This window comes from Carassius auratus, unplaced genomic scaffold, assembly GCF_003368295.1.
Source record: "Carassius auratus strain Wakin unplaced genomic scaffold, ASM336829v1 scaf_tig00215870, whole genome shotgun sequence".
NCBI classification, from domain to species: Eukaryota; Metazoa; Chordata; class Actinopteri; order Cypriniformes; family Cyprinidae; genus Carassius; species Carassius auratus.
The window spans coordinates 142,400-157,500 of NW_020528285.1; the positions used below are offsets into that span (position 1 = coordinate 142,400).

The 15,101-nt window shown below is 36.8% G+C and overlaps 1 protein-coding gene across 1 annotated transcript in view; it reads left to right on the forward strand.

The window, feature by feature from the left end:
* The first annotated feature begins 3,686 nt into the window (after nt 1-3,686).
* LOC113096100 (synaptotagmin-14-like) overlaps nt 3,687-15,101 on the forward strand; it is a 17,975-nt gene continuing 6,560 nt past the window's right edge. Inside the window, exons 1-5 of the mRNA XM_026261496.1 lie at nt 3,687-3,753; nt 7,424-8,117; nt 9,011-9,235; nt 13,114-13,385; nt 15,003-15,101. The exon at nt 15,003-15,101 is cut by the window's right edge and continues 351 nt beyond it. Of these exons, the coding sequence (XP_026117281.1) occupies nt 7,556-8,117; nt 9,011-9,235; nt 13,114-13,385; nt 15,003-15,101 (1,158 nt within the window). The 5' untranslated portion in view covers nt 3,687-3,753; nt 7,424-7,555. The remainder of the gene's footprint in view (nt 3,754-7,423; nt 8,118-9,010; nt 9,236-13,113; nt 13,386-15,002) is intronic.

Here is a 15,101-nt window from a genome sequence, read left to right on the forward strand (position 1 = left end):
GATTGCTGATTAGGGTGTTTTAAGGGTAAGATGTAGTTTAGTTTGAGTTTCTCTCCTCCTTGGCCTGCTTTCTTTGGTTTGAATGGCTCAGCAGTGTCTTTACTCCAGATGTACCTGTTCTGTCCAGCTGTACTTTTCTCTGGCCCAGATTCTGTCCTGGCTCAGGTGATTTTTCTGATGACCTGGATTTAGATCAGAAATGCAGTTCTGCATTGTGCAACAGGTGTGCAGACTCTTAACATGGACTCAGGGTTTTTTGTCCATTTCACAGACTTTAGAAGCTTTCTTTCTTTCACTTTTGTTGTTCGCCTAATTGATTCGCAGTTTCCTCTGACTTAGAAGGATACTGTATCTCCCAATCGCCCTGATCCCACAGGTAATCAGGCAAATCAGGGAACAGAAAAACAAGGTTCTGTTGGTGGCCCCGCTCTAGAGGAACCAGCATTGGTTCTCAGAGCTTTCTCGGCTGCGGACCTCCCCGAGAGCATACTAAATACAATATCTCAGCCTAGAGCACCCTCTACGAGACGGCTCTGTGCCCTTCTTCTTTGCCTGGTGTATGGCCCATGATGTAGACCCATTTTCCTGAAACGCATCTAAGATATGATATAAGGGCTGTTGGATAAGGGTCAATGGTAGGGGTGGGAATCTATGGGTATTTAACGATTTGATTTAATTACGATTCAGAGGCCCACGGTTCGATCCTATTTGATTACGATTAATGATGCATCGATGCATCGTTGTCATACATCCCGTAGGGGTGGGAACCTTCAGATCTCATTTCGATTCTGGGAGTCATGATCAAATTCTAAAACTGTTTTTGCTCTAACTTTTTTCCCAATTATTTCTTCTGCTGTGCAAGTACATCTTTAAAACTTTAGATATTACATAAAATTGCAGTTATATGCTTTTTATTTGTAGTTAGAATCTCTGTTTGTCATTACTTCCAGCTCATAAATAAATTTTTATTTGTCCTATCAAGTTATCTAGTCTATTGATTTTACTAACTTTAATGATAAAACGAGGGTGAGGGTGAATATCATGTAAAGTTTTTATTTTAATCTCATTCTTTCGATAACTTCTTATTTCTAAAATATTTATAAACTAATTTCCCATACAATACATATTTTTTCTCTATGTTCTCAAATGTCTACATCTCATTATCTCTGTAAAATTTATCAAATCTTTTAAGCCCTTTGCTAGCCTAAACCTTAAACATACATCATCAAAAGTATTTGGTTTAAAATCTGGGTCTTGCTATCCTGATTACTAAATTTCATCACTTTGCAAATTCTTGTCCAACATTTAACAGTTTCACCTATACAATAATAACTGGTATTTACCTTTTTCTTTCTCCCACAAAGTATTAATGTGCTAATTGCATCTAATGACCCAGTTACCATATTTTTCCACTTTGATACATTATCCGCTTGACATTTTATTTTCAGGTGAACCGTTCCTTTAAAACTGTGCAGGTTTAAAAAGTCTACTGTAAATGTTCCTTCTTTGAGCACTGAGCCGTACCTCGCTTCTGTGTGTGGAGACTGACAGGAAGAACTCTGAGTACTGTGGATTATTTTGTCCTGTTATTGATGTCTGTGACTCAGGCCTCTTTGACTAAACTGGCATCTGACTGCAGGACTTTCAGAAGGACTTGTGACTAATGGATTTTTTTCCATCTGCAAGATGGTTAAATGTACCTTACTGTGATTTGAGTATATTTCAAATAGATCCTGAAACAACAGAAATATTAAAAAATCACAGAACAGGAAAGAAGAAACATGATGGCAAGTGGGTTAGGAGGGAAATGATTTCATTGCATTGATCAGGAAATGAACAGGCTGTAAATCAATTAGCATCACTAAAAATAGCAAATGGAGGCGGAGAGCTGTTTTATAAGTGTTTGTTTGACCAGAATCACACGAAGTGTCTTTTTGCGTAGCAGTTACTGTATATTTTAGGATGTTTATCAGCCTTGTATCTGTTGTAAATCTGTCACCAGTGTTAAAGTATATAATAATTTATCCTGTTGTTATTGTTCGCTTATGCTATTGATGTCTTACCGCAGTTTGTAATTGTTTAGATGCAGTAGGGATGTTAGTGTCTTTGTTGTCAGGAAGCACTGTGGCAAACATCAAAGAAAATTAGATTTCCATCATTACTGTTGCATACGCACAAATGTGTTGTGCACGTGACTAGGCTAAACTAACAACAGATAACAGGTTCACTATACCTATAAGTTTGTTTTTTTCTCAAGAATTTAGCTAATTATGTTACTTTAATAATGTCTGTGTCTTCACAGTGTCCACCATGACAAAAAAGTGTCATCATTTGCATTTGGCCATTGTTTGTTCTGTGTTGTGACGTCCTCCTGCGTGCTAAAAACAGCAGCAGCTAGCTAGATTATGCAGTTAAGTGGCTAAACAGGATCAGTGACAGCAGGAACTCTGTTGCCATGGTTAAGAGCTGCTGTTATGTAACAAAGATCATTCCATGGAACATTCTTTTATTTTATTTTTTCACTCTCTGCCGGAATGGACAGAATCCATAATGTTCCATTCCAAAGTAGTGAACCTGACATAATGACTTTTGACCTTATCTTACCCTGATTGGACTTTGGCAACATTTCAGATTTCATTCTTATCATCAATACTGTTAATCTGTAATATGATTTATTGGTCATTTTTAAAGGTCTTAAACTCTTAAAGGTGCTCCTGACTTCACAGCCATTATCATATTTTGTATGGTTTCTACCAGTGACACATTTGTAGCTTGTAACTTTTAACCAGCAACGTAGAAATAACATAGATTTTAGTTTTTAGAATTCCAATGAAAAAACAAAGCACAGAGTGATATTCTAGATAACTGTAATAGAGTGATTTAAAGTTATTTAAAATTGAAGGATTTCTCTTTTAATATTTAACTCCGTTCCTGTCAGGCCCTGTGGGACAGAATCACATTGCATAATTTGTGTGAATAATTCACACTTACTCTTGCAGTATGGGTCTATGTGTGGAACCACAGAGTCAAATTCACACTCCCAGAAAGCTGTGATTCAGTTCAGTGCAGAAATCATCGCTGGTAAGTTTATTTCTTCCCTAAGTGGGAAACCAACCGTCTGGAACTGGGTCATTTCCCTCTGTCATCCTGAAATATGGGGCCACATAGAGCAGAACTAGCAGATAGTGTTGCAGTTACATTCTATCATCTCTGTAGTTTTTGATGAATGAAGGAAGGTGATCGGGTTAAACCCTTTGCACCCACTGTGAACATTTCATCTTTGCTCTGTTTCTGCATGGCTGGTCTCTTTCTCTCAGTAATGTAATGCCTTTCTCTTTATTTTTAAGTGCTGCTCAGACTGATCTGTGATTGAATCCCTGATCCAAGATCAAGCAGAAATCTGCTTTAAAAGACAAACTACTGGAAATTAATATGTTCTCACCATCACAAAAAACCTTTTTGGTTTGAATACAAATTTGAATGCTGATCCTCAACCAGTAATGTCAACTGACTGGAAAGATCAGGAAAAAGTCACAGAAATTCTTAACTCTAATGTACCTTATTGGACTAATAAATAAATCTCTCTCTTTCTCTCCACAGTGTCTCCTGAGGCTCTGGGGTTCCTTTCTGGCATTGGTGTGTTCATCTTTCTTGTGATTGTACTCTTTCTTTACCTCAATAACAAATTATCCCTTGAGAGTGCCAACCAGCTGTCCAGCCTTGACCAGTACAGAAAAAGCACAGAGCCAGCAGGTTTGTTGCTGTTTTGTTGTTGTTGTTGTTGTTGCTGTTGTTGCAATTGTGTGCATATCTACAGTACAGTGACCCCTGTATTTGCACACTTAAGCCATATTTAAAATTTATAATATAGAATTATATACTCTACTGTTCAAACATTATGGACAGTAATGGAAAAAATTTATTCATGTTTTTTTATTTTTTGCTTTTAAGTGACAGGAAAGGTATTAATTATGCTGTTTATAATGTTAAATAGGCCTATTTCTATTTTAAAAATGCTTTTTGTTTAGCTTTCAACATCATATACTTTTTTTCAACCTTAGTGTATATTGAACTTGACCTGCTATGACACCTGTTTAAATTTGAGGGAAACTGAAAATGTGTTTTCGGCTGGTTTCAGTGTTTTGTTTAATTTTTTTTTTTTTTTTACGTGACCTAAGTATCTAGAAGTGTACAAAAAAAACTTTTTAGGGTCTCTGTAAAAGAAGGTTCAGGAAGTTTTTGTTTTATAACTGCAGATATTATTAATTGTCAAGGGAGTATTGTTTTTTTTTTCCCCACTTGTGAACTGGTTGTGGTTTTGCAGTAATGATGAAGAGAAACAGAAATGCCGGATGTACTGTACAGTATGGATTTCCATCCCATCTGTAAACGTTTCATTGAGCTGGATTGAGCAACAGTGTTTTGAACTCTTTGCACTGGTATTTTTAGCATAGTAGTGGCCATTCATAAAAAGACAACCTGATTTATTTCTCTAATCTAGAGTAAAATAACCTCATTATAGTATGTGATGACTGAGACCAAACCATGGTGTTTTTGAAGCTGAGAGGTCCAGTATAACATGAGTCCAGATTCCCAAACACTGCGTGGCAGTCTCCAGAGAGGTAATTATCTGCTAAGCTACAGATCAGAGTCTGTGAGAATTACTAACAGAGCTTAATTAGCACCACTTAGATGATGGAGAGGTTTCTAAGAGACTATTTTGGTGGTGTGGGATTCTGGAATATGCTTCACAACCCTTCCTGTTTGTCTGTCAGGCACGGTGACGTGATGAGCTGATCCGCTTGTGATCTTTAATGCCAGACGCTGATTGGAGAGAACAGATGCCACTGGCCAATTATCAGATCAATAGTATGTGTGACGAATGTGAGTGTCTGAAAATGAACCAAGGGATCATGTAACATCCCTGAGAGAAATCCGGGAAGCAATCCAAACACACTCAGGATCAAATGTCTACATTGTCAGTATATATGCACCGACACACACTCGCACAACAAAACTGGCTTAAATAACTCAATGAACCATGCACATTTTTACATACAACTACCTTTTGTTTGAAACCATAAAGCTCTCAATCACACCTACACACTTATACTGTTGACAGGGGCACTTGATGCCCACACACACACACACACACACACACACATCCTACTGACAGGTTCTGGATCCAGGCATCACTGAGCTGCCCACACACAGCACTTTATATAACTCTGCTCAGCATCAGAATCAGTGGCATAATCAGAATGGCATTTACTGGATAAGTATGTTTGCACTTATTTGACCTGGTGAGCCTATGACAAAGCACAATAACCATGGCTGTGTACTAAACATGACATTGTAAATGTGTAGCATAGTGCAGTGGTTCTTCATTACCTGGATGTTTTGGTAGGGTTGTATGAACAGTAGAGCAAAACAATGCTGAATGTAAATATAAACTGCAGTGAACTTTACCATTTATATTACAGATCCTTTCAAAAGTTCAGGGCCTGTAAGATAGTTTCATGTTTGTAAAAGTCTCTTATGCTCAAGGCTGCATTTAGTTGACCAAAGATACAGTACAATTAGTAATATTGTGAAATATTAAGATTTAAAATAACTTTTTTATTTAATGATTTTCAAAATGTAATCCTATAATTTTTAGTTGTGACACATGATCCTTTTAATATGTCTGTGAAAACCATGATCATGATTCTGTTATGAAAAAGTTCATAAGAACTAAATTTATTTGAGAAGTTATTACTGACACTTTTGATCAATTTAATGCACATTGTTGCAGTATTAATCCTTAAGTTTTTACTTGTGTAAATAATTGAATTGTGTAAAATTATTTAAAGTGTAAAAGTTCACTGACTGTGGTGGTTTGTAATGTCATCTGTAGTCATTTAGTATCTTGCTGTGCTGAATGTCTGGATGGCCAGTCGAGGGTAATGTCAGATTGGCAGTTTTTCATGTCACTGCCCAGAGGTCCTGCAGGGATGCTGGCCATGATTCCTCTGTCACAGTCAAAGTGGATGTGAGGTAATTTACGTATTAAGCCAAAAAGCAGGACACCCTATTCAACACTATTACAATGACTGAGGTTATTCAACCTTACACCCTGCAGGAAGGAGCTCCCTTGTGGCATTCTCTGTCTAAAAAAATATATCAACAGAACTCCTTTGCCCTCCGTCTCAGGGGAACATCTACTTAATGTTTGCTGCCAAATTTATAAGACTTCCAAAAGAATAAATTTCCTGGACGAAAACTCTGAACCTGATGTCCGTGATTGCCTGGACCATCTGCTGTATATATTGCAGCTGCATAAAATACAATCATTATACGTAATTACAATTATACATCGTAAAATACGCACATCTGATTGTGCTCAAAGGCAGTTTGGCTCATTCCTGGTATCAGTCTGTGTGTGGTTTGTGGCTGATTTTGAAAAAGCATTAATTTGCTATGATGATGTGAGATTTGACCTTTCTGACTTGCCTCACCTGCAGGGCCAGCACCACGGGGGCTTGAGCCCCCTCACTCGGACTATCTGCCCCCTCACTCAAAATTAGTGTGAAAATAGATTTTATTTCTGAAATATAATGGTTTATTTGTAAAAATACAGTTGCCAAATGCATAGGCTTTCTAGCATTAATATGATGATCGTAGTTAGTTGGTTATTTCAGTGTATTGTTATTGTTTGTTGCTTTTCAAGTTGTTCTTAAAATGATGCTTCTGTTAAATCGGTCCTAATGAATGTGTTACGTCAGGGAATCAGTCGCAATAATCTTGTGTTTTATTATTAAGCACACACAAGTATTGCTGGTGGTTGTGGTGGTATCGCTTTTCTGTATTTGTGGTAAAACTGCTGCCTAAGACAGATTATTTCCTGTATGTCAGATTTTTGAATTTGTTGCCTGTGCAATTTTGTTTTATTAAATAGCTACGCTACTCTGCTATCTGTACCTTTAAGTACCTTTTAGTAGGGTCATTCACTCAGAACATCATACTTTTTCATGTCATCAAACCTATGCAGTTAAAAAAAAATACAAAAAAACACTCACAACCAAAACACTATCTGTGTGAACCCAGTATTCTAATATTTGTAGTAGTAGCAGGCAAGCTTGTTTACGGTCCTACACAAATGTGAATGTGAATAGGCCACAAAAGATTTTTATTTTTGCTACATCATTGTCCTGTTTCATTACCTCAGCCTCTTCATCAGTGCTGCGCTGCCGCTGCCGCTGGTGCTGGCTCTGCTCACCTGTATAGCATTTGTTTGACTAAGAGGATGCTGGGATTTCTCAACTCCTAGGAGACTTTATGTACTGTCATTTAACTGCTTTATGAATCATGAGTTTATGATTATGGAAATTTTGTGTTATTTAAAGATGTTTTGTTTCCTTTTTCATTTCTTTTTTTCTTTTAGGTGCTCAGATCACTTTGTTTAAAATGGGTTTGCCATTTCAATTTTTAAGATTTTAGATTTTAAGCAGTCTACATGATCATTGGACATATATTCTTCAGAAATTGACCAATCAAACCTGCCATCCATAGCAGCATGGCATTTTTTAAGAGCTTCCAGCAAAGGCTCCCTTCCATGTCCGCTGTGTTGGAATCAGTGTCAGAAAAGGTGGATGACCTGGCTTATGCACTGAGTGATGTCACATTCACGGTGAGCGGAGAACTCGCTGAGCATGTCAACACCATCATCCATAAAGTCCAGGCCGAGGAGCTGAAGAGGATTCGTAAGAAAGAGGCCGAAGAGAAGGAGGCTGCAGCACGGCAGGCCCAGGAAAGAGATCCTCTTCTGGGTAGGACTGAAATCCAGACCCAGGCTGTATGCGGCCTAGTGAAGGACCCTGAGCCTCAGACTACAAGCAACGACACCGGTTCACTGCTGTCCACTGAGACTTTCTCTACAGAAAGTGACCTCTCACAGGCTCCTGACACACTGAAAGAAAAGTTCATAGCGCAAAATGGGGCTGATTCACTTTCGGTACTACAACAAAATGGATCCTGTGTTATAGAAAGAACTGAGTCCACTAAACTAAAAACATCTAGAAGCCCAGCAGATGGTTGTGAGGAGAAGAAATCTAGTAATATTGAGAGACCAGCTGAAGGTGAGAGGATAAGGCTACTGATTTTTCCCTCAGTTATCTGAACTTCACTGGATGACTGTGTCTGAAAAAAGGGAGCCACTATCTTTTCTTTCTTTAAAATCCACCTGGAATCTTTCAAACTGATCTGGGTCTGTCTGATCTCTTCATCTGTTGGGAATGATCTTTGCTGCAGTCGAAGTACTGCTTTGTTTTCCCTCACTTTAATCTGTATGAGAAAACCTGAACTCTCTGCAGTTGCTGACTCTTCATATGTATCTCAAGTTCATGCTTTTCTCCCTGTCTCTTATTCTTTATGTGTAAAAAATACAGGGGATTTGGTTTTCCTGATTTAGCATAAATTACTTATGCATGCCACTGCCGTTCTTGGACTCTAAAACCTCATTTTTCACAGATGTTTGTGTATATTTTGGCTAAAATAATTATGACAATATCATCTGGATTCTTATTATGTGGAATTGTTAAACTATAGCGCCCTCTAGTGTCTGTGCTGAAGATTAGAGTTAAAAATATCTGTTGTTTGTGGTATGGCAATGTTACAAAAATGCTAAACCGGCATGAGCCATATCCATTATATGTAACATACTATACACGAAAAGATTTTTTATTCACTGAATTCCCCTAATTTAAGAATTTAAATGATACATTATCTATAGATCTTTATACAGTTATATCAGTTTTCCATCATCTTTATTGCAGAAGTATGTTAATCAAGTCATATTATTATATTGCTCATTTTCTCTTCTTTTGTTACCTATATTTGGTGACATACCAGTGCTTAAGGTGGAGAACATTGTGTTAAAACTTTCTCAAATAATTTCTTCTTGCGCTCAAAATTCAAGCGCTTGTTGGTGTGGTTTTAAATGGTCCCCTTTCTCTTGTTTTCTTTGTCTCAGATAAGAGTTATGTGAATGCAGACTATCACTGCTCGTCGTCAGACAGTGATGATGAGGTGATTGGACAGTATCAGGAAGCCGTGTCTCGATCGCAGGGTCTCAGGGGTGGGTCAGCGGGGACTCACTCACGCCACCAGAAGGGCTATGGCTGGGACACACGGCAGAAATACTGCCCCCTAGCGGCTGAATATGATGGCTACAGCAGTGAGGCCTCAGCAGATGATGGTAAATTTACACCTCACACAAAAAGCTGCATTCTCTCAGCTCATCATGAGACTTTTATTATGGGGTGAAAATGGAGTTTAATGCTCATTGTGAAATGGAAGAGTAATTTTTTTTAGGGGTTACTCTTCATCTAAATGATGTAGATAAAAAAAATAATAAAATTAATTGATAATAAAAAAATGGTAAAAAAAAAAAAAAAGTAATGTTGTGACATAGTAGAACAATTTAAAATACCTGCTTTCTGTTTGAAAATATTTCAAAATGTGATGGGAAATCTGAATTTACTCCGTTCTTTAGTGTCACATGATCCTCCAGAAATCATTCTAATGTGTTGATCTGAAATTCAAGAAACGTTTTATTTCAATTCTTAACTTTTCTTTTACATTTACATTTTATTATTTAGCAGATGCTTTTATCCAAAGCGACTGACCCTAAAATTTTGAACAGTAGTGTGATGTGTAAGTATGATTTGTGTATGATGTGTATGATTTGGCATCTTAGAGGACTGGCCAAAGAAGATAGAATGGAACCCAAATAAAGCCATGCTTTTCCATTACACTAGATGGCGCTGCTCAACTACTTATCTTCTGCTTAGGGATGGTTGTTTTTCACTGGAATTTTGGCATCAGAGTTTATTTTTTATTTTTTTTAAGAACATTCAGTAACAGACACTGTAGTAAAAAAAAATCTGAATTAAACCTGTTTTCAATAAAAATGGCTGTGGGTTGCTCTTTTTCTGGAATGAGTGATTCTTACAGAGAGCAAAGGGTTTAGATCATGAGACCAGGACAGTTCTGGAAGAACACATTTTTGTGTAAGAAGCCAGAACACGCTTTTTCTCCTTTCTTCTACACAAACACACTCCCTTCCTTCACACGCTAGTTTAACTCACATAGCTACAGTATAAAGAAAGATGAGAAAACAGAGTAAGAGAGTTCTTGGCTGTGTTCTGCTTCTCACGGAAAAGGAAGATTAGCATGTTATTCTGTGTTTTGGATGAAGATGATGGTCTCTGCTTTTATATCAGACAGATACAGGACTATAAGATGATTTTGTACTTCCAGCTGCCTATTTCAGTTGTCTGCAATTTCTGCTGTAATCATTGCAGATACTCCAGTAAACAGAGAAGAGAGATTATAGAGGGCTATGAAGAGAAATAATGAAAATATGTCAAAGGGAAGGGCTGTCAGAAAGAAAAAAGCAGGAAGCTGGTGGATATGTCTCTCTGATTTCCCTCTCTGTTTCTGTGAACTGCTGTACAGAGAGACAGATAGAGCTGCATGCTTTTCTCGTGAGCTGTTTTCCTGGAGGCAAGAGAGGCTGTAGCCTCAGGCCATCTGTATAATAAATGTGGAGCTAACACACACACACACACACACACACATTTACATATACACTTACACACTCATAATTCTTGACTGCTCGCAAACACATAAAACACACACACAAAATCACATTCTTACTGACATTCTTATATTCATACATAACAAATGAGCTGAGTGTTTGTTAACTTGAAAACCAAGTTAAGTGAGCCGTAAACTGTTCCTGTGGCTCAGTGGTAGAGCATTGCATTAGCAGCACAAAAGGTTGTGGGTTCAATTCCCAGTAAACACACTGGTGTAAAAAAAAATAAAAAAATAATAATAATAATTGTAAAGCCAGAATGCCCTGTAAGTCAGTTTGGATAAAGGCTTCTTCTAAATGCATAAATGTAAATGTCATGTTGCTAATCGCTCAGTGAACTCCTGATGATACTGAATTTTATAGCAATTGCATATATTCTGGTGTTCTGATCAAATTGAAACATGAGAGATGTCTGACATGAGAGCTGATCAAAACATCATTAAGATATAGGCACACTCTCTCATAAACACAGACAGAGATTTCTCTTGCGCTTGTTTATAGCCGGAGGTTGAAAAGCTGCAGTGTTTATGATCAAAGACGTCATTCAGCATTGAGACAGAAGGCAAGCGGACGTGCTCCTCCATCATCTTAATCATAGTGATGTTTCTTTCCTCCATCCTCATTAAAAGTGAATTTTGATTCCGAGTTTCCTTCTTTTGTACTGTCATATCTTAAATGTTGTGATGTAAAATGAAGAAATAATATTTCTGATTCTGCTCTATTTCTAGGTCATAAGTAAATTTGTGACATTGATCATGTGAACTTCAGATGTTCTTGCTTTCATGGAAGTACAAGATGCTCTTTGTATTGTTCTTAAATCATGCTGAAGATCATGCATCAGCAGTTGGATTTACATAATCAGCTCAAGTGCATGCTGTCACTAAAGTATTAATAATAATAATAATAATTTGTTAAAATAAGTGAAACTGCAAAAACTAAAAACGTTTAGGTTATAACTTAATAGTAACTCACTTTTGTTGTTGTTGTTGTTTAATTCATAATCATTATAGTTGTTGTTTACAAATAATAACAAAAATATTTTTTGTAAAATAATATTATCAACATAATTTGACACTGGGAAATAGATTAATAATTGTAATAATAATAATAATTTAATAATTTTCATTACAAAATGTATTGTCAGCATAATAATTTGAAAAGTTAAGCTGCAAAAACAGTTGTTGTTGTTGTTTTTGTTGTTAGTACTGTAATTGTTGTTGTTTATGAATAATAACAATAATTTGTAATTTTTTATTACATTTTAACCTGAGAAATTGATTAAAAATAAAAATAATACATTACTATCATTATTATTCTAATAACAACTATTATTATTATTATTATTATATTAAATGAGAAAGAGTGAAAAATATTATTACTGAGAACTAACATCTAGGAAGTGAGGGAGTTTAAAGAAAGTGGATAACTAATCCACTTGAAAATTCACAGCAACTCTTCCCAATAGTCAAAACCAGTTACCCCAGCCACACTCACACACAACAGAAGTGTGTGTGTGTGTGTGTGTGACAGAGAGAGAGAGAGAGAGAGAGATCTTCCTGCCCTGACCAGCAGCATGTTACTATGGCAACAGCCACTTGGTTCACTTTCACTACAGAGCAGTTTAACTTGTAGTGTGAATGCAGGTAAATCAGGCCATGTTTTGCCATTCACCTCAATTTCAGAGTCTCATTAAACCACTAACAACATTAGAATATCCCGTTATCATTTGAAATTTTGAAATACACTGATTTGTTTAATCATACACACATGCACAGTGATTTGTAGCCCTTGGAGGACAACTGAATGATTTGTGAAGATGCAGGTGTAAGAGATGTTCTTACTAAAAGGACAGGTTTTTACACTTGAAATGAGCTTATCCCTTACGAAAGGAAAATATATTTACCAATATATTTCTTAAAATATATTGTGATATATTGTAATATATTATTTTCCCTTTTTATTTTCTAACATTTAATATATTTGAATACATTTAATAATATATTGATGATACATATATTATATAATATATTGCAAAATATACAAATGATTGCCGCTTTTAATATATTGCAATATATTGGAAAAATATAAATATATATAAGAATATATGCCTAATATATTACATGATATTTTCCAATATATTGCAATATATTTTTGTTTCATAAGGGATGTTACAGACCTATGAATGCCATATAACAAGTTGTACCATAAATTACAAGCCTAATAGATATTTCTGGTCTAATGCTGCAGCTTTTGTCAGAATTAGAAACCATGTCAGAATTAATTATATTGAGTTAGTGAAATTACAATATTGCTTCATTCTGCCCTTATGCAGAGTTACTTTCACTCCAGTGAATGCATTTCAATGCAAATATCATATTTGCATCACATCACACTTTTTTTTGTTTTTTCATATTGCTTGAGAACATTGTGCTAAATGGCACTAAATGCATCTCTCTCACTTTGCTCCACATCAGTAAACTGTATCCAGCGGATGAGACGGACTCCACCATTGGATGAGCTGCAGCCTCCACCCTATCAGGATGAGAATGGGTCGCCACGCATGTCATGCACACCCTCTGACCTGGACGATGCCAAATGTGACCTTTCCCAGGGGAGCGATAGCCCCAGACACAGCTATGGAAAATGTCCAAGTGAGGTCAGCGGCGCACAGGAAACAGAGAGTTTCCTTAACAAGGGCTATGAAGAAGATGTGCCCAGTGACAGCACTGCTGTACTCAGCCCAGAGGTGAGTGTTTCAGCAAAATAATCTGTATATACAAAAATTTCCTCATTACCAGGGTTAGAAATGAACATATGTACAGTGCATTGCGAAAGTATTAATTTTTTTCACATTTTGTTACATTGCTACCTTATAAAAACTATAAAAACATTATCTATAATGGACAACGTTTGGAACAACCAGAACCCTTACTAGAGCTGGCCTCCTGGTCAAACTGAGAAATTGATGGAGAAGGGCTGTGGTTAGTGTGGTGACCAAGAACCTGTTAGTCACTCTAGTTGAGCTCCATGATCTAATGTAGAGATAGGAGAAACCTACAGAAGGACAAACATTACTGCAAAACTCCACCGATCTGGGCTTTATGGCGGGTGTAGCCAAATGAAATCCTTTCCTCAGTTAAAAAAAAAAAGCACCTAAAGAACATTCAGACTCTGAAAGAAGATTATCTGGTCGGATGAACCTCCATTCCAAGTATCATGTTTGAAGGAAACCAGCTCTGCTCATCACCTTCAGAGTACCATCAAAAGTAAAGTATGCTGATAGCAGCCTTATGCTGTGGGGCTGTTTTGTATAAAAGAAAAGATCAGTGCAACAAAATATTGAGATGGCTTTAATGAAAACCCAGTCCAGAGCATTCAGGACCTCAGACTGGGCAGAAGGTTCACCTTCCAACAGGACAATGAGAGTGGCCCAGCCACAGCCTGAGCTTGAACCCAATCAAATATTCAGCATTTATTCCACATCATTCAGAAGTTTGGGTCAAATTTTTTTTTATTTTTTTTTCAGCAATGACAATGTGTGTGTGTGTGTGTGTGTGTGTTTGTGTGTGTGAGAGAGAGAGAGAGAGAGAGAGAGTGTGTGTTTGTGTGTGTGTGTGTGTTTATGTGTGTATATTCTTCTTTTGTTTTGACAGATATGAGGGCATGGAATTGTGAACGGTTTTTCAAATGATCTGTGTATTTGGAATGAACAAATTTAGATGTGTAAATGGTGATTCTCTGTTCAGTGCAACAGTGATGTGGGCTAAATTCTTTGTTACAAATTAATTTTTACATCTGGCAACTGAAATATCATGTATACGAATCCTTTTTTGTTAGCTACTGTATATTCAAAATTCCCTCAATGCATCAGTTTTAAAAGACCTTGGTCTTTATTAGTTTAGTTTACCTCTCAGTCTTTAGGGCATTGCTGTCACATGTAATTAGCTAAAGTATTTTAATGGTCTCATTACCTTGTCATCACATGCATACAAATACAGATGCATGCACTAACGCCTTCATAATTGAATATGCATGTGCTGTAGACACCTCCGAAATAATTGATATGTTTACAGCAGTGTGATACAGCACTGAATGTACCGAGCCACATCTTCTGTCTAACTTTGATATATGAATGGTAGCAATAAAAATCCTAGCCATCAGTCATTGAAAATATCTTCATCCATCATGAAATTTGTCATAACTGTCTGTTTTTAGTATTAAAGCAGTCATATAAGAGCTCATATAAATGTAAACTCCTGCATAGGTACGATATTAATCTACTTACCATGCACTACCTCGAGTGTCAGATGGTAACTGTTACTCCCTCGAAATCTCTTTCTTTTTCTGTCAATCATCTCTGTAGAATCTGTCTGCACGTGGATCGGCGGCTCAGCTTCCCAAAGGTTACGACCCTGAGCCTCTCTCTCAATATGGAACTCTCGACGTCATCTTTGACTACGAT